Below are 27,485 nucleotides of genomic sequence, written 5' to 3' on the forward strand. Positions count from 1 at the left end.
TGAATTCTTCTGTGGGTATAAACCAGAAAAACTTTCAGCTATCTTTCACACCAAAGTACATTGATAGTCCTGCTAGCTCACCCCAATTTTTGTTCTGTTCTTCTTCATCGCTAGTTTTGATGAACTCATCACTGCACACTTGCTTAAAGACGATTTGAAACGAAAATCAAACAAGCGATATGGTGTGACGTTTTTTCTGGCACAGAAATCATACAGGTCTAAAATACGTTAGATTCAATTACAAAATTGGCGTCCCCAGAAGTGACCAGTAATCGTTTAGTGTGATACTGTAATTAGGTCATTATGAGCGACCGCAGCATTTGAAATGATTTGCTGTGTCGTTTATCCTGGTTTAGCTTCACTGACAGAGTGTTCGGTGATTCCAAAATGTTGCCCTACTTCTGAAACTTCCTTTATGAGGATGAATTACAGAAATGTTACCACGGCGTTTGTACACTCTAGGAGTTTACATTGATGTCCATGAAATCGAAACCTCTCGTAGCATTGAGGCAGGTACATTAGAAATACTATCGAGTTTGGAATGAAGTATAGCTTTAGGATGCACTTACGGGCCTTCTACACCGTAAATTTGATTGATTCGACATAGTCTAGCGTTTCTCAGGAAAACAGTCTTTTTGTTGAGATTGCGTGGGCCTGCGGCTAGTGTTGAGTAACGTTTGTTAAACGCAGAACAGGGTGACTCAAAAATCCCATTTCTTATGACAGTTTGTAACACTTTTCACTAGCTTTGACACGAGTGCACTTGAGTAGCAACGGTATTTCAAGTGCCAAGCAAACGTACTATCCAGAAAATGTGTTCAACCACAACTCACAATTGTTGCTTCTCAATCTTCGCACACTTTTTCTGGCACCGAATAGGCACTGAATTTGTACCACTCAATTCGTCCTGAAAAGCATGCGGAATCATTGATTGTCCCAAAATTACGGCCAGATAATATTTAAAAAAAGAAGTTTTTGAAACCAAAAAACAACGAATACTGACTCACTAGACAAATACTGATATTCCCTTGAAGGGTAAATAGCCAGAACAGATAAGAAGATGGGTTGTCTTCGCTTGTCATTACCGGAAAATTTTCATGTGAACAGTTTAAGGGATTTACAACCAAAGAATCTGACTGCACACCAGTATGTAAAGAAAGAATAATGTGTTGAATAGGAAACGGAGTAAACGCGCTTGAACTAATAGCTTAACTGACTCAAGTTCTCACAGTTAAAAGACACAGGTTGAGTCTTGAGTCGAGACTTATAAGGCCTGCGGAGTTTTTGTTAGCAGAGCTTCTGATGTACAAAGGGATGCCAGCACTCTTTAATAGGCGCAAGGATAGACGGTTTCGTAGTTCAGCACTTAGCAGGCGATAAGGATCGTGCAGGATCGTGTTGAGAACAAGTGAAGAAGCATTGATAAACTGATTACTCAAAATTTTAACGAGCAGTTTTGAGGGATTATTACCGAAAGAAAACAGCCTGCTAATACAAAATTCAGCGTTAACAAAGTCAACCTTGAAGTCAACCTTCATTCTGAGGGGTTAAATTTCGAGACCAAATGATCAATCTCCACTTGTTTTCTCTGTTGAGGACTTTTTTCAAAAGAATAAGCCCCAAAGGACCAATCGAAAGCAACACCTTCTGAGAAGCGATTGCTCTTGTAGATGATTTGCCTCGAGATGGGCTAATGTATATGCGTTGTTGTAGCCCATAATTTTTACTTGCCCACAAGTACATGATCTCATCACTTGATGCTTTGTATTCAATGTCTGCAACATAATATCACCAACTTGAATGGTAACAGTTACAAAAACCTCTGGCGAGCAACTCCTTTTGGAACTACAGATAATATGATTGGATGCAGGGTGCACGCGGAATAGTTCCATGGGTATTAGTCATTCATCATTCGAGAAAATTTGACGAGCTTGCATGTACAATTTACTAAACTACCATCACTATCCAGTAAGTAGAATTGCCACAATCTGATCATAATAAAACTTTCAGCTTAATCTGGACATACATAGAGCTAACGATCACCCTTTGAGTTGAGAGTAACGTCTTTGTATGCCCCTTAATGGCTTTAGCAACGAAATCACCCACCCTCCATTTACTGATCGAGCGCCATATGTGACGAGCAACTACAACCACCACCCTCGGTCAAAATTCTGCATTTAATATTCACGTGCATTTCGCCAGCAAGCGTCATCACTTTTTCAGGCGTTGAGGCAAACTTCTGGGGAGTACAGCGCTGGGGATGAATCAAAACTCTGACATCCTTCTGTTAATTTAGTAAGCCTCACATTTCAAGGCTTACTTGAACGAAGAAATCAGCTGGATCCCAGATGAGTCCTCCGTCAAAACGAAAATGGTATAAAAATGAGTATATTTCTCTAAAACATATTATGTTTTCATCCACTTTTGCCGCTGCGAAAAATCAATCAAATTGTGTCAGTGTCTGGGATGGAGCTTCATTATGAATTTGAATGCTGCGTCCCTTGACACTTCCGGATAATGCCTTGATTGCTGTGTTACCAGCCTTCACGAAGACACATGCAGGTATTTTTCTCTGGTCTTGATATATGCATATCAAGCCTTCACAAGGAATTTTTGATCGAGTAACTAAACAGTCCTCTAAGTGGGTTAGACACGCTCAAAAGAGTAAAATGAAAGAACTCTGGCTCACCTTCAAGGATTGCAGCTGCTCGTAGGTATTGTTGGCCAGTTGTTCTTCTTCTGCAAGTGCATCCCGTTCTTCTCTGAGAGTTTGAATCAAATGCTTTCCATCGTTTGTATGTTTTAGTTTCTCTGCTTGTAATTCCTCAATGGTTCGCTCGAGTTGAATTCGCTGAGTTTCAAGCTCCTTTCGTACAGTAAATAAACAGAAGGTGAAAAATTCCTAAGCCGATCACAAATGACTACAAGATACTTTCGACGATCAAGAAGTATAGATGTTATCATATCCTTTAACACAATAGCAGAGTCAACGAGATGATAACCACATTGGTTAATTTTTTTCCGCATACTTGAGCAGGAACTCTGCACAGTAGGACGAATTGCGCCAACATCATCATCATTGTTAGCTGTAAGAACCGCGTCCTTATCGTACAGTGGTTGTAGCTGCCACAGTTTCGTTCACTGATGACTTGGGAAGGTGGGGTAAGTAGCTGCGCATTGGAGGTGGAAGCTGGTAACTTTGTGTGTAAATACAAGTTCCCTACAACAACAACAAGGCAGATCTTGGACAAATCACAGACTCCGTCACATTTTTAGTGATAGACTGGAGCTGATTTTCACAACTTTGCCACAAAAGAGGAATGAGAATCTAGGGATGACCTAAAAAAATGCCACGTATTTCTCTCACAAATCTAGAATGAACTACGTCAAACAAAAGGATGGAGGAGAAGGGAAGAAACTATGGAAACCATATTAAAAAGCAGAAATATTTGTTCAGTTGTAGCGTCCTCCTAGGGCATAGCTTTAAAATAGCTACAATAGATGATGTAGCCTAATTGATTAAATATTTCTGAAGGCAAGAATGTGCTGCAGAAATAGGTGACCAGTTGGGGTGTTAGACCTGAAACATTTGGGGTTATTACTGCAACTGAAGATAGCTACTAGAATCTCCTGTTTACCTCAACACTGTGCAATGCTTAGGAGGTTTTCTGCTCAAAGTATAATCCTCCAAATAAATTAGCTTGCGAAGATACAATCCATTCAAATTGTAGCGAACTGTAACTACTCTTAGTCGTAGTAGAGTGGATTTTCCGCAAACCTATGCCGAGGCTAAACGATGAGGTGTGTACTTACAGAATTAAGTCATTAATACTAACACAAACCAGTGTAGGCGTGGTTAAATTTCTTGGAGTTACATGCGGAAGTTTGTAGGGGGACCGTTTCCCTCAACAGTAACAGCCGCACACGTACTTATCCTTGGATTTTTTCAACCACCTTTATACTGTATACTTAGTTTTGCATGAAAATTTCGTCAATGCTCGGAAGTTTATTAACTGAACACCCTCAACTGCCCTAATGCACAATGAATAAAAATTAATGTTATGAATACTAGTCACATCACTCCGCAACCATAAATTTTCCCGTTCTGGTCAAATAAAAGAAGGACCGCGTGGATCCTGCCCGGCAGGATGGGTAACTTCCACATCACCCTGAATTCATCCAGACTACTTCGTCTCTTTTGGTTAAGTCTTGCGTCGCCCACTTTGTCAACTATCCACTTAATTTTGTAGAACAAAAGGCAGTAAGTGTATGACAATCTGTTATTTAGTTTACTTTGCAGCCCAAAAGTTTACTGAGAATGATAGATTATGATATTGGTAAATACGTGAGATAATTGCTGACTAAATTTTCTTGCTACAGAGTGAAGCAATAAATTATAAGTTTTTCTAAATAAGATTATCGTATACACCTTCGAAAGTTGTCGGTATTTTTTTGAGCTTGGTAGTAGCTAGTATTTAATCCCTAATTAAGGCAATTTTGTGAAAATGAAAGGGAAATGGGGACAATGTGAAGTTGATTAAAAAGCAAATTCCATACCCTTTTCATTGGACTGCTCTGCAATAAAGTAGATACTGGAACGTGTTTAGTGAGTCAAGTTACCGGAAGACCTTTGACAAGAAAGAAATTCCGTCGTCAAACCCTCGTCTTGTATAAGTTTAAAAAATTTTGATACGCCTGTCCATAAAGGCTTCTCAACAATCCCAAGTATACTGTAATTTCTCAAGAAAGAACATTTTTTATAATCCAACGTGATTGTCCGAAAGCGTGATAGAGTTGCCTCCATTCATTTTTGAGCATCATTAAGAGGATAGCTTGGAGAACGACCTAACCAAAATACAAAAAATTGCAAAAACCGGCTCAACAATAGGTTAGGCTTAAATGCGCATAATTAATACCTAGCAATTAGTGTACCGCCTCTTTCGACAGTCCCATATGAATTACCTCTCCTTTTGGCTTTCTCTTGCATTCGCGTCTCAACATTCTCTCTTCATCTCTTAATCCTTCAATAATGTAGCCAAGTTCATCGCATCTTCCTTCGCAGCACAGAAGTTGATTTTCCGCGGTGAGCAGCTCTTTTCGCAGTTTGTCCGCTTGCGTGTTGTACGACTCCGGATAGTTGTCTGCCTTGGCAAGTGTCTCCTCAAGGTTACGAAGTTCAAATGCATATTGTTTTGCCTGATTAACCAATCGGAATTCGCTATCACGGGACCTGAAACACGTGTTAGCGAGACTAAAGGGTTTGAGATGGAATATACTAGGTGTTTTATCGAAAGGTTCAACTGCTTGATGTATGGCTTCCATTTTGCGAATTTCAGAAAAAGGCGTCTTGAGAGGAATGTGCATCTCATATGAAACAACATACACCGGTGTAGGTCCTATAGCATAGCCCGATATCTCGAGCTCCATAAGGTATTTCCGGCAAACTAACTAATAACTGTTACTAGTTTGAGGAGATTTTGAAATTTTTGATTTAGGTTTTGTTTATGCTGAAAATGCTTATGGGATTTCAGCATGAATTCGCTAGACTTACGCGAAGAATCTACAGCAAATTCACTAATTATCCGTTCGCCGAGCTCGGCAAACAGACCAACAACCAAGCAGAACACTCGAGCTACCTACATTTCACAACATTGGCAGACCCATTTACGTACCGATATGATACCGCAGTAAACCGAGATTACTGCGTGTTTCTGATATACTTCACCTACATGTGCTGCACACAGGCTGATTTATGTTTCATTTGGTATGGTATTACAGATATCAAAGTATGCTGTCTGTCACGAACGCTCCTCATAATGTTTTTTCAAATTCTCCGATCGTGAGCAATCGTGTTCTTTCTTCTTCGCGCAGGCGCAGCCCCAGGGTTTTCATCAACGCTATGTTTTACTTGAATTCAAACTGTACAAGATTTGCACAACATGCCCATTTACACAAAAGTTTGTTTTGAACTGTATTTACGAGGCTACAATCATCAAGACTAACTAAGAGGTCCTTGCATAGAAGTCATTAAACTGGTTCTGTTATAACCAGAGTTTCGGGCAGGAAGAAAGCGTTGATCTGGAGTGTCTAGGCTTAAGTTACTGCAGCTAGGAAAAAACCTTTACATTCTATTTGATTTCACTTATATAATCACCAATGCTTCAATCATACAACTGGTATTCGCCATCTTGAACCCAGTTAGGATAAACCCAGTGGTAACCAACTTTATTTAATTAGACGAGAAACGGAAAATCCCAGTAAACACAGTGTCGCCGGTGGCTAACGTTGGCCAAAGGTGGCTAGCTTTGCCACTGATTTTGTTGGTGAATACAAGCCAAACATAGCATTTGTTGCATAAAAGCCTTCTGAAAAAAAATGTAACAGGATACTCTGGATACTGGAGCTCTATTTACGAAGTAATTTTTGAAACCGATTTGTTTGAATACACCACCGATTAAATACATCAGGAAATTTTTGGGTTGCCACTTTTGGCCGCTTTTCGTCACCAGTGGCACCACCGGCGGTGCCGCGGTGACGTGTTTACTGGGCTCAGCCAGTTTAAAGCTGAAACCAGTAGCCTCACTTGGCCCCAACGGATTTGGAAAAAAACTTTTGAACAAAACTCACCTAAGTTGCAATACATTTTTGTTTGTCACCTTTGGCTGACTTTAGCTACCAATGGCGGATTATTTTGGGTATTTTTTTAAAGATATCACTATAGTTCCCAAATAATGAGAGGTTCGTCCACAAAGCCAGGGAACTTACTCATTAAGCATCCTGTAAATTTTTAGGTATTTATTTTTGAGAAGAGAAGCTTGGGTGCTGGAAACCAACTTTTCATCGTGCAGATTCTCGATTAACTCGATGACACCAGAAGCACTTGAAGATGACAAAGTAGATTCATTTCTACCAGCAGGTTCAAACGCAACATCTTGCACCTGCGCTTTCGGCCGAATATCGCAACTTGGTTGAGCAACGATGATAAAATCTACAAATTGTAACGGCACCAATAAAGCGGCATCAACCTTCAGAGTTTTCGAAATTCCCATATTTTTCCAATTGATCTATCATGTCTCCTACAGAATTCATTTGCTGAGAATTACTTTCATTCTCCGCCTCGCCATTTTCCGTTGTCGACTGCTCGCCCTCCATGTAACTTTTCTCAAGGTCACATTTCAAAATCGTGCCGCGTCGTTTCTATGGTTTCACAACAATGATTAAATTGTTGACGGTTTCTTTTGTAGGTTCATGAAAGCTCATTTACGACCACAATTACCAGTTTTTGTGATTTTGTTTTAATCCACATGAATCGAATAAAGGTTGTGGTGGTCGGTCCGTCCGATGTAACTAAATTCCGTTATGCTAACCGTTAAATTCAGTGTGGAAAAACTTATTTGTGCAACTTTCTCTCGGAAGCCATTGAGCAAGTAACCGGAGAGTATCGACCAACTGTTGGCGTGCGGTAAGCCCCCAAGTATTTGAATTTATTTTGGATCAGTTAGTGATTGTGACAGCCACCGATATTTTTTTGGAGTTTCATTTGCTGGTCGAAGTGTTGTATTTACCGTTTGTGACTTGTCTCACTTTGACTCGTGGAGATTCCGTGTCTTCTTTCCAACCATGCTGCTAGCATCCTAGCAGTACAATTGGCCGAGGGATCCCTGTTTCCCCAGTGTATAACACTTGCATAGCTGCCCAACAACCACTCAGAATTGTTCGTCGGTTTTCTGCACTACCACATTTGCAGTTTAAATAGCCTTTGAATAGTCCTCGAATAACCGTACGCATTTGACACTTATTGGACGGTTAAATATTACGCTGGAATTTCTTTTCATGAGCACGTGACTTTCTTTAAGTCATCCGAGAATTTAGCTCGGCCGAGTGTTTGCTAAACGTAAGTCTGAACACCTCCGCATTTTAACTTCGCTGGCCCCGCTGGTGGCTTTCAGTGAAGTCGTACGGCCTTATAGAAGTCCTTGGATTGAGCTTTTGTCCCGAATCCCAGTTATAATCTGTCCTTGAAGAACTAATTACTTCATACTGCTAAAGTTCTTCCTCAAAAACCTTTACTAGACTGCAAGCATAGGAATCGCAGGCCAGTTACTGGTGTGCCGTATAATCCAGAAAACTACTCCAGTGTGACGAATGGGTTGATAACCAGAGCATTACTGTATAGACCGTAATAGGGAAAAATTGCAACTTTTTTATTGCGTGGACGCATTGCACACTCGCGTATACACTTACGCTGAGGACAGCTGCTTACATCTGCTTGCAATCTGTCAATCACAAAAATGTCCAGCGCAAGAGGATCAACTGGATAGACGAACAGAAGAGAAACACGGGAGGGAAATTGGAAAAATGGGCATGTCCCGATATTTCATGTCTATTACAGTGCATGGAAAGTCCCCAGCCAATACTGTTGTCCGATCAGAGGTTAGGAAGCGCAACTTTGCCGAAGTATACATAGTGGTCTTTGGTTTGTCACAAGTTTCAAAGGAACTCCGATATCATGACTAAAACAATAACGTGAGGTGTTCCTGAATTACGGTTGTGACTCCTGAAGGTGTTTAAAAATATGTCTAACAGGATAGGTAGTTCTGTGTACCATGCACTTTGATGTGAACATAAAGGCCTCATAATGGAAGGCTGAAAAGATATGCAGAAGGCCGCAAGACAATACGTTTTCCGGCAAGTGCTGTAGACAAACAACACGCCACCTTTTCTAACCCATCTAGTTTCCGGCGCCTATAAGTAAATACTACCAATAACTTGTATATACATTTATTCGAGAAACGGAGATGACGATGGGAAGGTGAATACGCAGCTAAAGATAAACCGGTAGAAGTTTGACACTGTTCTTGGGGAGAATACTCTTGTGAACAACTGGACCAGTGTACAGCAAGAGTTGCCGGAATTCGGTCGCTTCCCATTGCTTGTACAGTGCAACTTTTCAGAAAGTAGGAAATCCACAGACAGGTAAGCAATTATGAGTCAAAGGCTATGGTCTCTCCTGATTAATTTAGCAGGTCCAGTGTTGACAACTTCATCACCGTTTAGGTAACTAGGAACGAAGCGGTCAAAGACATCAAGAAGCATAGCGTTCATATAATCGGTAGGTGAGCAGTGAATGAAGTTAGTCGGTGAAAAAAGAAAGCAGACTTGTTATTGCAAGTTTCACAATACGTATCAGTTCGCAAAACCTAGGGTGCGCGGGGAAACACAAACTTGGTTTGACAATAATGTCCGCTTATGTTGTGGTTATCTCAGCGATTCTAGGAAGTATGCCCTTCATTTGTTCAACAAACGAGTGCACCGATTTGTCACAAATAATTTCGTACAACCACATGGTGATATGGTTATTGCTGGCCACGTATAGGTGTGGAAGCTATCCAAGTTCTTGAACTTCGCCGCTGAGATGCGTACAGGCATTTTCAGGCTTACAGAGCCTTCCATCAGTGACCGAATCAAGTTCTCTAGTTTAGTGCAGAGCACATGGATATCCCATGTATGCTCCGCCACTTTCTTGTCTACCAACCTTGAGATATCCTATGCAGCTGTACGCAGCCATCTACGACCAGATCGTTGCTAATGGAACGGAAGAATTGGTTGCAGTTGAGCATACACAGTTCAACCGATGGTACTGAAACTGTCCCAAAGATGGCTTCATACTATGGGTATTTGGACTGACTTCACTTTAGCATACCATTTCGTTCGAGTGCGGTTCTCGGACACATAATCTTTGGAGATTTAGTCGCTTCATATCCCTTTGATTCACTTTTGTATCGCTTTTTCTCTGCATTTGGTATCCTTACTTTTACACAACCAGCTGCGTTTTACTCGCGTTTGGTACTGTGGTCCTGTAAACTTTCTCGTCCATCTTGAGTAATACCACTGAAGAACTTGGGCTCATTGCCTTCAGAGAAAGCATCATGGTCAAAGATGCCAAAACTTGGATGTGAAAAACAAACTGGCATCAGCAGTGCCTTAATTGGAAACGAGATACACTCTCTTAGCGCATTTCGGTAAAGGCTTAATTATCACCGCCGATCACAGCAACTTTTAACCATCCGTAGTTGGCGGGCCTGGTTCTGACGGCATAAATAGTGGTAGTCATCCAGCTATCCTTAGGTGTCTATAACCAAACAGGCAACGACCTTTCAGTTTGATGCATATACTTAAGAGCTTGCTAAACTTGTAGATCTGCAGAATGCTCCAGGATGCTGTTGGTACACTAGTCATCTCCTAAGACAGCTCCTTGACTCCCTTCTCAGTTAGCATGTACCTGTTGATATCACAGTGGTCAGTTTAGTGTGCGTCAAGCTGATTATGGAGGGGCTTCCACAAGCCATGCGACAGGGTAAACCATTCTGGTATTTCACTGATTCTTTTGTATATCTTGTAGTATAGTGCATAGGCAGGAGAATCTCACTGTCGGATATGCTGAAATTTCAGGGAAGCGCGCAGAACGCTGGTACGCTTGAAAGGCAAGAAAACCGTAGATTTTTATAGTTATCTCCAGCTGATTGATCGATGGCTTGGAATACAATTCTTGCTCGGCTGTCCTTATTTAAGTACAATTACGTTTTGGGCCACAAACCGGTTGCTTGGCCCATTTGGGTCTTTTTAATCTTTCCGTCTATCTATTTGATCAGCATGCACTCATTTCGACAACCATCATATTTATTGTAACCAGGTGTACTTCATTCACCTTTAGATGCGTTTTCTCTTGCTTCCAAATTGTCTAAGTTCTGGGTTACTTGCCTCAGGATCCCGATGCAGCTAACACACTGTATGAATCAGTTTAAACCGAGTGTACAGAAGCTGCACCCTAATCAGTGTCCACTAGACCCTTTTTAGCACCCAACAAAGCCAAAATGTTCCATTCACGATCCATCCGGCCTATGTTGCCCAGTCACATGTTTGAGCTTGGATGGAATGGATTCCAAGCTTTGCTGTGGATGGAAGTTGTTACAAGGTGATCGTTTTGTGCTGATAGGTCATTGTGAATACTGCTACTCATGGCAAAGGTCAATGATGCTGCAGGCAGCACCGGAAATTACTCCTGTGGGAGTTCTTACATGTCATTTTTTGTCGAACACTGTCCCTTATAATCCAAATGTGGAAAGTTACTTACCCTGAGACTTGCAGACAGTCAGAGCTGATGCTAGGTGCGCATCCAGCTTGACTTCACTGCAAATACCTAATGTATAGCACTCATTTCAATAGTAGAGCTATTTATGGGACTGGTGCCAATGTTTTCGTAGTTGCCCTAAAACTTCTCACTAGGAGGCTTAGTATTTTTCAGTTCACATACTTTAGGCGTCGTCGCATATGGGGATTTCTCAGCTTTCACTGACTTTTATGACTTGCAGCCATTGCCGAAATGGAATCTTAGACTAGAACCGTCACAAGGCTACTAAATTTTGGTAGAAGTGCGTCAGTGTTTTCGTCAAGTACACAACGTCGGCTGAAGCACGTTTAGCTACCATGAACGTCGTTAACTGTAAGAACTGGTTTTATTATTACATTAGTTATTTGCAGGAGAGAGCGTCCTCCGGGTACACATATCGTGCCGGTAGTGCTTCTTCACCACGCAGAAAATTAACCTGAACTACGGCAATTTATTTGAAATCAGTGATAACGGAACTAATAATGTAAAGTCTTCAAAGTGCTAGTTAGCATGTTTTAACTAGTTCACCGCTGATGGTAAATGAGAGCATCGCCCAAAGTGGCTGATGGAAGCGGTTGCAGGATCTGGTAAAAATTAAGGTCGGGGCAGTTTGTAATCGCAATCCGTCAGAATTAGTGAGGACCATATTCCAATAGGTTGCCAGACAAAATCTTGGGTGCGGTACCAGTGAATTTAATCCTATGCTAGAAAATTGGACCACATGCCATGGTCACAACCCAGAACAAGCCAATTCACTCAGTAGTTCAGAGCTCTCAACAAGTTAGAGCGATTTCTGTTCTTTGGAATACAGATGTCACAACAAAAAGATATTCGTAGCAAATAGTCTGAAGTGGAATCAGGAGGTGAACACCTTGTGTGACATACCCGAATGTCTTAATTTTATGGCGCCGGAGGCCCCGGGAGGGATCATTCTGAATAAACCTGAAGTATACTTGTCTGTGCGCTATTTGTTTTTCATAACATAAAATGATCTCACTGTGGGTTGATGATACATCGTGGACTCTGAAATGTCGCACGATGGGTAGCTGAATTCCATGGCTTTAACCAGAAAATGTCAGTGTATAATTCGCGGCAAGGCGCTGGACCGAGTGGATCTTACCGTATTCTTGTGGGGACCCCCTTTATTAGGACTCACATCACACCTTCGGAACTGGCTGAGTATCATCATTTGCCAAGGACAATGTCCGACCAGACTGAACTGGATGTGAACGGGAGACGACGTTTCACGTGCCACAGTGTGCAGTTCTTTACCCTCGGCTATTCGCTTTTAAGTCCGTGTGACTATTGCGCTCACCGCCTGTACTATTTTCTGATCGCATAAATGTATGGCTGATGTAAACCACAGAGCCTAAAACGCATAATCGGATTTCAAGACAGCTTGTAAGAGTGCTTGATGCTCAGAAGCAACTTCGTATGAAACATTTTGCAAAGAACTGACCCAGGCATTTGTCATACAAAGACAAGTGGCCAGCGAAAATGCAAAACGACAGCGACTAAAACAGCAGCCTGGATCGGGAATGATGATTAGGCCAATGTTGGTTACAACGTATGAACTAAGATAAAAAATCATGAATATCAACAGATCCAACTATCCAAGAAGCAGGACAGACCCGGGTTTACACTTTTAGGTACTGAATCAAAAACTCTACCAGACGCTTCTTTTTTGTTTTTGTCCAAGCTTAGCCGAGAGCTTTGGTGTGATGCCTTCTGCCAAGTAAGGAGCCTATTCTCTATAACTTCATTTCAAACGGCCAACCGAGTTTCACGCCGGATTTCTCCAAAAATTAGCAAACCGCGGATTCGGCCCTGGCTTTTAGTTTTTAGGCCCATGTATTGGACAAAAACAAACTAGTTTCTTTGCATTTGAACGATCAACCCTTCCATTGAGGGCCGTGACACCGATCTAAACAGAGAACATGATCACCCTACCTACCAGAAGCAGTTGGACTGACACCGTTATTTGGGCAATCTTTTGGACCTAATGAGGGAGTCAAGTGCACTCATCTAAGATTAAAACTAGGGGCAGTGGCATGGCTCAAAATTTCCCAAGCTTTCACATTTTTTACTGGTATCAGCGTACGTCCGCGTGCGACATTGAGCGCATCTGCAGACCTCAATACTTTCAACTCCTAATCCTTTTCTTATTCGATAATTGTGGTCTTTAATGTCAGATATCGGTCCGTTATACCAAGTAACAAGTTTGTCTTGCGGGAACATGTCTTTTCATAACACTTGAGTGCTACTTTGACCAGTTTTCGTATACTCGAGCTGTCAGGACTTTGCTTGTGCATGTATAGTTTGCGTGTGTAGCATGGACGTCTCAAGGATTTAACCCGTTATCCAAAATCACTAGTCGGGTGCACAGAGATCAGCCTATTTCGATTAAAGCATTAAGCTATCCATAGGTGCTTTAATATCCCTCAACTTGAACATGATGGCATCATCTTTCCAATTACCTCACACAACCTGCAGATGCATTCCAGAATTTTTGAAATCCCTGCCAGTTACCTGCACTTCGCGACATCAATGTCAATGAACTGTGCAGGAACTATTCATAAAATCAGCGCCTTTTATCCGATGAGGCTAGGTAAATGGCGGTTTCCACAAAACTGCAACAGATATGAAGGTGTTACAAACCACTGACACATGACACTTTGGATAACTGGCAGCCAATAGCTCGTAAGTCTTCTTTTTAAGGCTCATATGTTAATCCGTGGCGTAACACCTTACATTTTCACGTGTTACTCTGGAAGACTAGTCAATACACGTCCACATTCTTTCTGAACTCTGGGGTAGGTAGCATGCATCAACAACCCCAAAGGCCTTGCTGTTTAAGACGCCTTAGGATACCAGTTATGGTGTGCACACACGATGGTGGATTCAAGCTTCTAATAGCACTCCTCTAGTCTTGTATTAGTTAGTTGACAGCGCTTCTGATTTCCTTATTTTGAAACCTTTCCGTATTTTTCCAGTGCCTACTGCTAGTTGTATTGGATTTGGTGACCAAAAATCACAATTGATTTCCAACTACCTTTAAGCGACTTGGAATTTTTTATTCAGCGTTATTTTTCGCTATGCCCCGTCGTATGGCTTATAATGTTACTGTCTGAAATAATTTCCCCTACCATATAAATGTTCTGAAACCCTGACTTCCGAAGTAAACACGAACTTGCGGGATGCTATCAAATCGAACACGGATCTGTTTGAGTATCTCGGCAACACCTTTTTTATTAAGTGGAGCCAAATGACCAACATTGAGTTTGAATCATCTACGAAACTCATTTGTACCGACGAACTGGTGAACTTAATAGATGTATCTAATATTCCGTATGTTTATATACTCAACAATCTATGCTCAGTGAGGACTTAATCATATGGAGCAGGAATACGGAGTAGAACACGTTCATATAACTAGGTGGTTCCAATCTTTTCTGATTAAGCTTAGAGTGCAGGGGCTTGTCCGTCAGTAACGTTTTGGATTTCGATAATCGATCACAGCTGCACTACCCCGAAGGATGCAAGCGAGCTACTCAGCAGCCGAAAATTAGACTCCCGTCTTCAAAGGGATTTTGGTAGATATCCAAGTGGTGTCCTACTTAAGCCCTTATTTTGAAGGTTTGATACAACCTTGTCGCTTCCCATCTAGGTCCTTTGACTGTTCGCAATGAAGTTTGCAAATTATTGTTGTATGGTAGCTAAGCATCCGTGTCGAACAGTGATGTTGCGCTGTCGATGGTTATGATGATAATGATGACTGGTTGTTGTGGACCCATGTTACTGTGTTATTTTGCGGCAGTCTTCCTCATTCAAGGTTCAGTTGTAGCACTTACCGAAACTATGTGTAACAAATACCGCTAATCTGGGTCATTTATTACGAGAGGTAGGCTCAGTGATGCATATAGGGACGATGTACGTTGACATCGATGTCTAAGAACCATGACCAGCTCCGCAAATTAATTGCCTGTCAGGTCGAATTTCGTCGATTTTAGGTGTTCCGTTCAAGGTTTTCCTTAAAAAAAGCGAAAATAACTTTTTGAAGATGAATTATCTAATTTTCACATGTCGATGACCATTTGTTGTCGTTCCCATCGCCCCATACGGTGTTACAAACTGGTGTTCCAACAAGCTGCAGCGTTCTGTCTAGGGTGTCCAGATTCCGTAGAATAACGTGAAAAACACGTGCAATTTTGTCGTACAACCTTTAATTGAAGATATTTGTTTTCTATTTTCACTATGCTTATCACATTGAAAATTGAATGCAGTCACCTTGGTAGACCAGCTGTAGAGCGTGTAATATTTCTCTTCATGTGCCCCATCAAAATGAATATGCATTTATTAAGTGATTTGTCCAGTTAAATAAACATTTTGAAAATCATAAGTGCACAGCTGAGGCCTATAACACTCTTTCTGGGGACAATAGACCTGTTAGGGCTGGAACGTGATACTTCAAAGAGCGGAGTTTTGATCTAATAACTTTTTCAACGTTCATCTCCCTTTGCCGGATAAAAGTTTTAACTCTCCAGCGCCAAATCAGAATCACCCGCTGATCAAATATTGCCATTATTTTCAATGATCTATTAATCAGTATCCAACTGACGGTTTAATATGGTTTTCTGGGTCCCCATTGCACAGGAGCATACCCTGGCTTGGAACCAACAACAAAATTTTTATTTAACAGCAGGACTCACCAAGGACCACTACTAAGTGAAGTGATGGCTTTTGATAAGCTGTTTGATGGATTCTCTGGCCCCGCCAGATGGTTATGTTCGCATCATTTCATGTCCAGTTACCTCAAGAACATCAGTCCATACTCCTTTTGCTGGAAAAGCCTGGTGTGCATGGGCCATGTGAAACTACTCGAGACGGTAGCCAATTTGAGTGATGGATTGAAGTCAGGGCATCTCGGCATTATTTTCTTAGCATTACAAAGTGACAAGTGTCGACCGCAGTTGCCATTACGCATTCCTGTCTCAGGGACCCCGGTTATCCAAGAAGATTTAGCCACTAGACCATGCTTTATTTACGTTACTAGTGTAAAATTAATTAAAACTAAAGCCTCTAACCGTCCTAAATCGTGCGAACACTCAATTTTTATGTTCAGTAAAAATTCTAATTATCATTTATGATCACTTTATTCATAGGTGCTTTTTGAAAAATGTTCATTTTCATTTTGCTCTGCTAGTCTACGTAAAAGTTTTTTTAGCACTTTTCCCCTCCTTTTCGGAACACAAATTGGACATACCTTGCGAAATTCAAGTATCATTGAATATGAAGTAAATGTGAACGTCAAAACGAAACCAGTGAAAGTAGAGGTGGAACTTTGGGACCTGAGTGGGGACGTAAAGTAAGTTTGTCCATGACACTACTTTCACTTTTTAGGTATGAGAACTGCTGGCCAGCTGTCTTCAAAGGATCACATGGAGTGATGTTCGTGTACTCTCCAGATCACTCCGAACATTCCAGAGAACTGGAAGATTGGTGGGTTTTAGTCAATGTAATTTCTAATGTCTTAGGCACACAAGGACACATCGAAATTTTCCCCTAAAGGACACATGCTGTTGTGTCATTAGCAACAATAGATGCGCGAAAGTTGAGCGTGATATCGTGGTACTACGTATGACTCTTTGAAACTGCTAAAGTGATTTCCTTTAGCGCTTGCATTTTCAAAGTTCAAACATATAAAGAACAACATTGCTGACGACGGTGAGAAGCTACGAGAACAGTTTGGAAAATTCATTACACAGATACTATCTTCGCGTCAGGAGGCAACAGAACAAGAGGAATTAAATATAATGAATGCTTGATGTAACTAAATTTCTGGTTAGAATTTTAAACACTTACTCCTTTGAGTGCTTTTGTGCTGTCATTGAACGAATACATATCGTTCTCCAAAACAAATCATCCGTAGTCTGGTTTGCCTTAAAAAGGGAAGAATTTGGTTACCCAAATTAAGTTACTTGGTCAGTCAACATTTGAAACCAGTGATTCGTGTTTGAAGATGCTTCATTTATCCACCTAGTTAAATGTCTTTTTGATTTTTCAACCAGAAATTAGAAGTTGCGCACCTTCAAAACTATGTTGGCACCTCAGTTTGGTGTGGGGAGGACATGAAATGCTGATTATTGCGATTCACATCTAAAAATAAATATTTCATTCATTCTGCCTATGGATGAATAATACAAAATGAGCGAACCGATCACCCTATGTTCAACCTAGCCCGCGAGATAAATCATAATTGAACAGGCAAAATGGATTTAGCACGTAACTTTAACCGTTACTGACTTATAAGGCGTAACCAAATGCCCAAAAACAAAGGAGGAAGCTCAGTTTTATTATTAATCTTAAAGTTTTTTTTACGAAAGTGCTCCTAGGTTTTCCGGGAATATTCAAGTGTCCAACCTATTTTTACTTAGGATGAGTCTATATTTTGTCTTTTACGCTCCAGCCCTTTTATCAGTCGTGTTTTGGCACGAGCAAAAGGGAAGTTAACCTTTGCTAAATCCGATTGGTCCTCAAAGTTCGAGTGATCTTCCAGACTGAACGACATAGCTGCTAGTCAATGTCAGTCGTGTTCAAATTGCAGGATTTTGTTTCCATCGTCTGAACGGGTGGTTGCATGTCTGGACACCTAGGACTCCATGTAATGTGTTACAATAGGTCACCTTCCCTTCTCCGTTTATCATTTTTTCACAGCAAGTCCTTCTTCGAATAAGTTATGGCTGCATTCTAGTGAAACTGTAGTGTGCAATACTTGTTTTGTACTGTCGATGGTGAACGCATCGATACAGGCGCCTCCACACGTGTTGAGTTTTGTTTGGTTCCGCAGGAGGGGCCGAAACACACTTGTCCACTTAGCCAAAGACTTCCTGAATGAGGTGATGAAAAAAATTCCTTTCTGTGATTATCATGCCTTTTTCAAAAAGTAGTTGGTGGGAAAGAACGACCGTACTTAGACGTAAGGTAGTTAGGAATGTCGTTTTGTATGTTGCACACAACTAAATATATGGGCGTAAATTCAAATAACGCGGAAAGCAGACAAAAGATTCGTGGCATCAAAATTTTGCTTTCACTTGTTGAGTTATACCACCAAATACCATCAATTCGACGTCTTAATTACAAAGAAAACAACGAAATATGTCAGCCTCATCGTGGACCACTCGAGTCCGGTTCACAACTTCAAAGCTAGCTGATCAACTGTGTCAAGGTTTTTCGGCACATAAGCTGGGTTGTCATTGATTAGTCAGCAAGCCCAAGTAGAAGCTAACGAGTTAACGTGCTTGTGTTAATGGTCAAAAGCTTGTCTTGGTTCGAAACAGTAATCGGTGTGCCTCCCGATCGATGAACCAGTGTACATTCACGCGCACTCGAGGAAATCTGGATTCGCTTCATTGTAAGATAAAGTATAATAATCGCACTCATCAACGTATAGTTAGGTATCTGAACCTGTTGTATTTTCAACAATTTAGCAATTTTTCTACTTTTCGTCCACTTCGTTCGAAAAACGAAAATTTCTATCCATATAACCCTCTAATCGGTGAGCTTCAATTGTGCCGTAGTAATGATGTCCTTTATTATACTCTGGACTTAGGGAAGGCGAGTGAAGACTGACTGTGTGAGGGATGACTGCCTGCTGATACGACGGAACAATATAAATAATAACAATAATAATACGCAATAATAAACAGTAAAAATACGCAAAGTTAGTAGATCGACAGCTTGGAAGACGTGTAAGCTCAGCAAAATACACTCATTCGCAAACTAATTTGGTTTTTCGAGAGACTCACTTGGAACCCAGCTGATTTCTTGTTCGCGATGTTTCCAGGCAACTGAATGTGCTGTGTCAGGCCGCCCCATGTTTCAGTCGCTAGATATTCGAGATATCGCGACACATATGTACTTTTAAAGCTTATATCTGACTGGCCAACGTAAACATTCTTGATGGCAAATAGGAATAGGCAGCGGCAACGGGACTCACGGTTCCGCGGAGCAAATAGACTCATTTCTACAGCTTCATCTTCAGGTTTGCATTCAAATTTACTTTGAACCTAGAAAGTTATTCTTTATTGCCAGTCCGATTAGTAGAAAACTCTAACTTGATTAACTCACGTACCAAACCAAAACAAACGATTGGTTCAAAAGGAGTCACTGAGATGGCGTCCCACTACCACTCACCATCCTCAAAATTAAGAACTAAGAGGAATGAGCGGGGCGAAGGATAGCTACATCCTGATGCATTAGTGAGTCTCAGCTTTGGCTGCTGGCGAAGCGTATCGCAGATGGAGTTTGACCGTTTGACCCACCATCGTTTTCTACCTTAAAAACCAGGTTAATTTTTTAAAGGCAACCGTGTGTAGATTTAACTGATTGTTCGAATATCACTCATAAATTCAACATTACCTGTAATGAGTAAGGGATGTACTACCTAATAGCTCGATACGGAGCAATGAATTCTGCGTCCATAGTCAACTGAAGCAAGCAAGTACAGCTCCGTTCAAAGAAAACCATTCATAAATGTTTTGAGTAGTTCGGGTCTGCGGAAGATGTGCTAATATTGTATCCAAAAATTGGACAATGTGACGCGGTAAATAACTCAAGAACGAAACTGGGAAGGCACTTAACGAAACGGTTGTGTACCTCATGCGGCTAAGCCGGCTGGACATGATCGTATAACGCATTTCAGCGTTGGACATAAGCACGCATCCGGCGGAAGTGATTCAAGCAAATCAACACTATCAGCCCCAAACTAGGACAAGAACACTGCTTATCGACTATTTCATGTGAAGTGGGTAGCTATTTTGGGTGGAGACCACAAAAGCAGTGTGCAAAATATGCGATAAGATGCAAACCTTTTCCAAATTTGCACAAAATAGGGTAGTGCTCATTGATGCTAAAACGTCGTCGGTCGAACTTTACGAACATACGGTAATAAGGACAACATGTGATATACCTCCATAGTTACTGAATTTTATCCAATAGTGCACCCTCCAGTAGTTCAGGCGATTAGTGTGACCTATGAAAAAACGATTCTAAGTTTAAATACGCACTACTTACTTTTGTTTGGTAGCACGGTGAATGATAATTTGTTCACGCTAGGAGCATTACAATGGGTTGTGTTCCAAAGCTTCACACCTTTTTCACGTGTTGTCCTAAATACCGACAAGCACCTCGGTAAACAGAAGGCAGGCGATTCGACCGCCAAAAAGTGTGGAACAAAAAGTAACGTAAAATGGTGGAAGAAACTGGGTGAACGTTTGAACGGAATGTAAAATTTGCCCAATAGCCAATGTTTGCGTTGAACTGAACTATGAAGAAAGCTTATCTACATCCGCCCCATTTATTCAGCACATTTTACATTGGATCCATGATTCTTTCGACCTCCTTATTTCTGATTTAAAATTAATAACATCTGCCAAACCACTGTATATGTTCCGGTGCCATATAACCTCTTCTCAGTCAGTACCAGCATTAATGTCTACGCCCTGGACCTATCAGTCTCGGATCAACGTGGTGGTATCGGGCTAATCACAACGAGGCAAAATTTCCTACGAAGTAGTTTCGCGCCACAAAACAAATTTTATGTGTATATCATGCACCTACTACAGTTTCCTCCCGCAGAAGAAGTCAGAATGGACCTGTTTTCGCCGCCACTATCATCGATTTATGTCCTGCTTCTCTGGAAGAGATGAGCACTTTTCTACTCTGAATAGACTGTTTGAGAATCCCTTTCGGATCCTTTGTGAACGGGCTACCAGAAGAACAAAATTTTTGCCGAAAAAAACGACCAAACCACTGAGACTTTGATCACTAAATGTGGCGTTTTTCTGATTGCCAACGATCTGAGAGTTCTGCCGAATTTCGAGTCCTCAAGGCGAATGAATTTCGACAGTTTAGATCAAACCACTTTGGGATGTTATTTCTATCAATCTCCCGTCTAGGCATTTGTTGGCGTCATCTCGGCTGGCGACGATGTGCTTGCGAACTAAATGTTTAAGTTGGCGAGCAGAAAACCAACCATCAGTGCAAACTTACCTCTAAAATTTCGACTAAGCACACTTTAGTCTTGAACAAAACGTTTTGCAATAGGTAACCTTAGTTCGCTCGAACATCAGAACTCTCCGGAGAGAGTCTGAAGAGTCTATAATAGTGCTTTTCTTCAGTCAAAGAATACGCTAAGTTTATACTGACACCGTGTCATTTCCCGAAAAGGCCAAATATTCTCCATAGGATACCACTCAGAACCTTGATAAACAGTCCGAAAAGTCTATTGCCGGATTTGCCAGTTTTGTAATCTTCAGCAAGGTCCCATCACAGCAATTCCAGCAATTCTGTTTTATACGCTAACACTCCTTTTTTGGCACCATACGCAACTGTGAATTGAAGAAATTTAAACCTGCGTCAGTGCTGACCCTGCTTTTTTAGCGCTCACCATAGAATTCAATTTATCCTCAAAAGGGGGAAGATTGGGTTGACCTTAGTCTTCCCATATGTGTGGAAGCCACAGAGAACTGACCATGAGTTTGTCTCTGCTGAACAAAGTGCATAAACCTGCATACCTGAATTCAGAATCGTAAACTTTCCTGCTTAATCCAGGATTCCTAACGAGTTTTTCATTTACCTGAGTAGCAAATTCCACGTGGCTAAAATGTAATTCCGGAAATAGACTATCAGAACGGTGAAGTATTGGAGGGTGATCATAACGCGCGTTAAGAATGCCCGTATTGCTTTGCGAGCAATTCAGAATCCGCATTCCCTATTTAACCGAGGGTTGGATACCAACTGGTCAATCCCAAATGCATTGACTGTTTAACGAGTCCCAGCATTTTGAAACGCAATATTTATTCTTATTATTATGACCATTAGGCATATGCAGACATTGATATGTCAAAATGTTGTTCCTTGTAAATGATAGTGTCGTCATTAGTGATCTATCTTGATTCGTATTTAGAAGAACTATAATTAGGTTCGATAGGCCAGCTACCCAAGTTTTTCTATATGAGTATGAGTAGGGTGCGCTCTCAGTCGTTGTAACCAAGCTTTATTGCAAATTAATTTGATCGCATGTTGAAGACATGCGTGCAGTCGTCCACTGGAGGGAGCAGTGATAAACAAATTGTTCGAGCATAGTGCGACTCGACTTTTAGTGGACTAGGCCTCAGTGTCTGTAATTTTTCACTTTTCATTCTTGTAAATTTGTGCACTATGTCGGTAGCGTAGGTGGTCAACATCAAATCAAGCCAGGAAAGCTCAGTGCACACCATGATGAATTTTTAGCGCACAAGTCTATTGCGTTGTTGTGAAAATGAACGAGGATAAAAGAAGTGTGCAGGTACCTGGCCTGTCTAGTTAGAAGCTGATGTCCAATAAAGGGACGCCGTTAACCAATTACAAGGTCATTTAGGGAAGCAGAGTTTCGACAGGTTGCAATGATAACAGGAGTGAGTTTGAAGCTTGGCCGAGCGTTGGAGGACAAAGTAAAGTTTTGGGTAAGAAGGAGTCAAATGGGCTCAAACGGTTATCCGGAACCCCCCCGGAAACGACTAAAACATTGAAATAACCACCTCATAGCACTCCAGTTAGTCTGAAAACATCTTCCGAGCACCGTAAGGTTAGTCAGAAGTCTTCTTCCAATATGTCAAGGAATAGGAAAAAGGTTTGATCCATTTCAGGGACGCATGAAGTGACTAACCTTAAGATGGGGTTGTGTGGTCCACGCAAAATCCTAAATCTGAGAGTTTAAACACCAATCTCGGGATAGGGATGGCTACCCTTATTGTTGGTCAACGTGGAGAACACTTCGATAGAAGAGCAAGTTGCTAATCATTTGATGACACGGCCAGGGGGTTACCGCAGATTCTGAGGTTTGTGTAACCCACAGTGGACAGTAAGTAGGGAACAGGAACTACCTGGTGGTGGAACAGTCGACGGATGCTCCCTTGATTCACGTTCCAGAGACGTTTCCGAAGCAACTAAGTAAGACTAACAAGCTACTTATAAACGACTTTATGATCCCTTATTAAGGGTCGTGAATATTGCTATAAACGGCCCAATATTCGGTTTACGGAAATTGACCAATTTTGTAGCCATGAAAAATTGCTCATCAGTCATTTGTGTGGCAAACCAGATCACCTCTTGTCTTATATCATTGTTCAGATCAATCTCTTCAATAACTTCTATTCATCTCAGCAATTCAGTTATGGCATCGCTGCGCCCACTTGTCAGAGGATGTAGGGCGAATTACATTTCATTTCTCTATTGAAAAAAACTTAAGCAGGTTGTGTAATTGTGGTCCCATCGATTTTGTTCATCCAGGCGCAAAAGCAGAAAGATTTAAAAGAATATTTTCAGACGATGCTGTTGTCCTGAAACTCCAGTGACTTCCTCGTTTCTCGACAGTTTTATGCCGAATGCCGATTTGGTGAATGCGCCTGACTGATAAGCTCAAAATAAGACGAATCTCCCAGTAGGTTGACACGAGGTCTCATCAACTCATTTATACGAGGGACGAGTAAATATCCTTTCCAGAGCGCCTAATAAACAATCAATGGATTTATGGATTGGCAGAAATGCTTGCCAAGGCCGAGTGATTGAGCTGGAGGGTTGAATGCTCCGTCCAGCTTAATATTGTCCAAGAGACAAGTGAGATATTTCACTGCTGGTGAGCCCGAATATTTGTTCACTTCTTATACACTTTTCACCATGATCGGACTCTTCACTTCATTATTACTTTGATGTGCAAATGGTATTTGGCTCCGTGAAAATTATTCCGAGTTTTAATTCTCTCATAATTTGAGATAAAGCTGATGCAAACACCATAATCATATGCGGTCGACCAAATGAGTGTGGAATGGAGCGACTGTTGAGTGTTTATCAAGGCAAACCCCATGGGTTTTCGTAGCATCTAACCATATCACTACTCGAACTGGTTCTGGCCTACGGGACTTGACAGGGAAGCGCAATTACACAACCTGATTTGAATAAATGGTTGGTCACTGAAAGTTAGACTTCTCGAGTTGGTCATAATTTTGTGGCTGTAGACTCGCTGAATTTGATAGTCACGCAGAGTGGGTGGATCTGACTGGCTTGTCCCGTAGCGGTCGTAGCAGAAAGTGACAAGGACTAAGTTTCATTTAGTACAAGTGTGCATCGAACAGGAGATTCAGCTGGGTTCCAGGGGAGTCTCCCGCAAAACCAAATTGGTTTGCAAATGAGTGTATTTTGCTGAAGGATCCTTTGTCCTCTATAAGGAATAATACATAAGTCAAATAAGTCATTCGGTGCTAGTGAACGAAGGATGATCCTGTGTTGCATCCGTCCCTCACCAAGGCATACCACGCACCAAAGCTTGTTGCTCCGTGGAGTTCGAACGGAATTCATCGGAGATAGAATTTTTAACCAAGCAAGTAGTTGATTTTCTACAGCATGAAAAATTTCATGGCTTTTTGTGTTTTTATCCAACTATCCACCACTCCATGGGCTGCGTTGAATATTGGCTCATGTTCTCTTCTGAAAACAGCTTACATTGTCACTTGAGTGCAGGGTTCTCAACCATTCAAAGCGAGATTGGAGGCCCCCAAAGGACGGTAAAGTAAGTTGGATTGAAGAAAGCCACTGTGATGGCACTAAAGGTGTTTTACGGATTCTGCATTGTTGTCATTCGCAAGAATGTTGCGTTACTTCGATATACGCACACAATCAGTACGCCGTCATTGCCAAACCTCAAACACTCGCTATTTTCACTACCGTAATTGTTCATCATGCATGAGTGTGAACCCAATCGGTCGAACAAACAAGCGTGTGTTGTCTCTAAATTACAGTGTCTTAGCACAGGCAGCCACGCCTCCAAACTGAATGAAAATGTTCGCATTTTCAATTGATGTAAATCTTTAAGGCACACAATCAATTTCACAATGTTTATCTTTGGATCAACATTGCTTGGATTGACAATGTCCCACTGCCAGCGCTCCTTTGGAGGTCAGTATAATACCTCTGAGCGGCGATCGAGTATATTTCGCAAAATAAGATCAACGCTGGAAACCCCACCTATAAAGCAGCTGCTCGTGAGACATTCTATGTGCTTTTTAGTGCTTTTGAATGCTATCCGTTTTTGGATGTTCAACTTTGGGGAATCGATCAATAAATACTAAGAAATGTTTAGAATTCGTAAAGTTCCTTACTTTACCTTCTTGTCGTTGGAACGTTCTGGCCTTTTATACAATATACGTCGGCAAAATTTCAGAGGTGACTCGATGAGAATCGTGAAATAGCTTAACAGAAATCTGAATGTATTCCGAAGTCATTTAACAGCATCACGAGTGAAAATTTGAAAGTTGAACAAGTCTTGAGGAACAAGAACTTGACATATTTGTTAACAGATTTATGGTGGTAAATACTCTCAAAAAAGTTCGGAAGTCTCGACTTCAAAACGTCTGGTGGCAAACTCGAGTAAAAGCTATCAAACCTTCCTAACTAAACGACGGGTATCCAAATTTCAGCTGTCACGAGCCAGTCCATTATTTGCGCATCACTTTGCCAGCTGAATAAGAACTAAGTTATCGCCGTAAAAATGCTAGAGGATGCGCAGACGGTCCCACAGTAGAGGGTAGATCCCGTTGTTCTCCGCAAAATGATTACACTAGGGATGTGTATCTCGATCTCCTGCACTTATTTGAAGACGTCACTTTCGATCATCGTTTCGAGTATGACATGGATGAATTCTAATTTAACTAAAACGTTCTAAACTCCCCTTAGGTGCAGACCAGCTGTTGTAGAGTTTTTAACAAATCTTTGGTATCAGTGAATCTTTGAGCTAGAATGGGTATCCGTGATACTACATTTTCACCGACGTTCTATGTTCTCCATTAAGTTGTGCCTATCGATTCTAGAACCGGATAGCTAGTCTATGGCAAATATTACACGCCCTAGCTGTACACTTTTTGCTAAGGTGCTCATCAGTAATCGATATTCTTATTTAAGCGAATCATCTGATCACCAAACCATGTTTAGTCTCATTTCCTACAAACATATTTGTGAATATTGTATCCTAAATCCCAACAAAACTCTTGCCATGGATTCGTGGAAAAACACGTTTACTAGATGTCAAAGAACACGATGCATCTCTTGTTTCGCAAGCCTAGCGAACGTCGTGACAAAAAACCAAAAGTTTCTAAAAACGTGTCCAGCAGTCACGACTTCCACAAAAGTTAAAGTTTTCATACCAGAGGTTGGAACTGCCGAATCTTCAAAGGACGAAACAAACGTCCACTTCGAAAAACGGAGAGTACGGTGCCACACTTAGCTGATGCGCTGGAGGTTGAAGCATATTCTGGGCAGTCGGACAGTAAACACGACCATCATGCACTGGCCAATCCATCTTCGATTCAGGATAGGAGCCAAATAATCACACTGAACATATCAAATCCTTCAGTGGAATCTGATATAAACCTGACAGCAGGTAATTATATTGGACCGAATGTTAATAAATCGCTATATGTCCTCTCAACGAACTTTTGGCCTAATGTCCTGAAAGTTTGACATCTAAGTCACACAACGCATAAGGCGATTGCATTCACATTCGTTTTTCCGATTGTGGACAAAACACTTGAGGTATGACGTGAAACGTGTTCGGAGCTTGACCGCCCTTGTTTACGAGCCAACTGTTTTCTCATCCAATATCTACTGTACCTAAAGTCTCTACCGTGGTGGAACGTTGTTGGTTACCCTTGTGAGACCTGTCCTCCTACTTCACTGCAAAATTATTCTCTTATTTTTCTATTATTAGTCTGATTATTTTTATTAATATTATTATTATTATTGTGTTCATTCCGTGTGAGCCATCACCCTCAGACGTTTTAAAGCCATAATCTATGTCAGTTCATTCAGGCCAAATAATGTTCCTTTGTCGTTTCTGTTTGTAGATATAATGACGAGTCAAATGGTTCACGTACCTTTTTCCGCATTTCTGGTGCGTACTTCTCGTTATAAAATACACACGCATATTCTTTATAAAAACCTTCAGCCCAATCACTCCCCTTTTGGCGATAAACCTGAACAGCCACACAACGAGTGTCTGTGGAGTTCCGTAAAGAAAAGTAAGTAAAGATATTTCATAAGAAACCGTCCCAGCAACCGTAGATGTCCTTTTAATTTTTACAACCATTTTAGCGGTAAAAAGTTTGTCTATTTTGCGACGACAGTTCGCGGAAATTCTGTCGTGCAAACTGGACGAAGTGAAAAGTATCCACCCAATCTATCTATCTATCTATCTATCTATCTAACTACCTATCTATCTATCTAT

General features: G+C 41.2%; 2 protein-coding genes across 2 annotated transcripts in view; one reads left to right on the plus strand and one right to left on the minus strand.

The window, feature by feature from the left end:
* T265_10563 (hypothetical protein) overlaps positions 1-7,049 on the minus strand; it is a gene marked incomplete at both ends in the record, with an annotated part of 34,140 nt that extends 27,091 nt beyond the window's left edge. The window contains 4 exons of the mRNA XM_009176971.1: positions 834-907; positions 2,690-2,866; positions 4,963-5,251; positions 6,766-7,049. Coding sequence (XP_009175235.1) covers positions 834-907; positions 2,690-2,866; positions 4,963-5,251; positions 6,766-7,049 — 824 coding nt within the window. The remainder of the gene's footprint in view (positions 1-833; positions 908-2,689; positions 2,867-4,962; positions 5,252-6,765) is intronic.
* A 255-nt stretch (positions 7,050-7,304) lies between these two features.
* T265_10564 (hypothetical protein) lies at positions 7,305-16,995 on the plus strand (the record flags this gene model as incomplete). The annotated part of the gene is made up of 6 exons (XM_009176972.1): positions 7,305-7,343; positions 7,380-7,462; positions 16,449-16,535; positions 16,571-16,669; positions 16,705-16,805; positions 16,844-16,995. The coding sequence occupies 6 exons, from the start codon at positions 7,305-7,307 to the stop codon at positions 16,993-16,995; spliced, it is 561 nt and encodes a 186-aa protein (XP_009175236.1).
* Between the last annotated feature and the right edge of the window lie 10,490 nt (positions 16,996-27,485).

This window comes from Opisthorchis viverrini, assembly GCF_000715545.1.
Source record: "Opisthorchis viverrini unplaced genomic scaffold opera_v5_379, whole genome shotgun sequence".
Taxonomy (NCBI): domain Eukaryota; kingdom Metazoa; phylum Platyhelminthes; class Trematoda; order Opisthorchiida; family Opisthorchiidae; genus Opisthorchis; species Opisthorchis viverrini.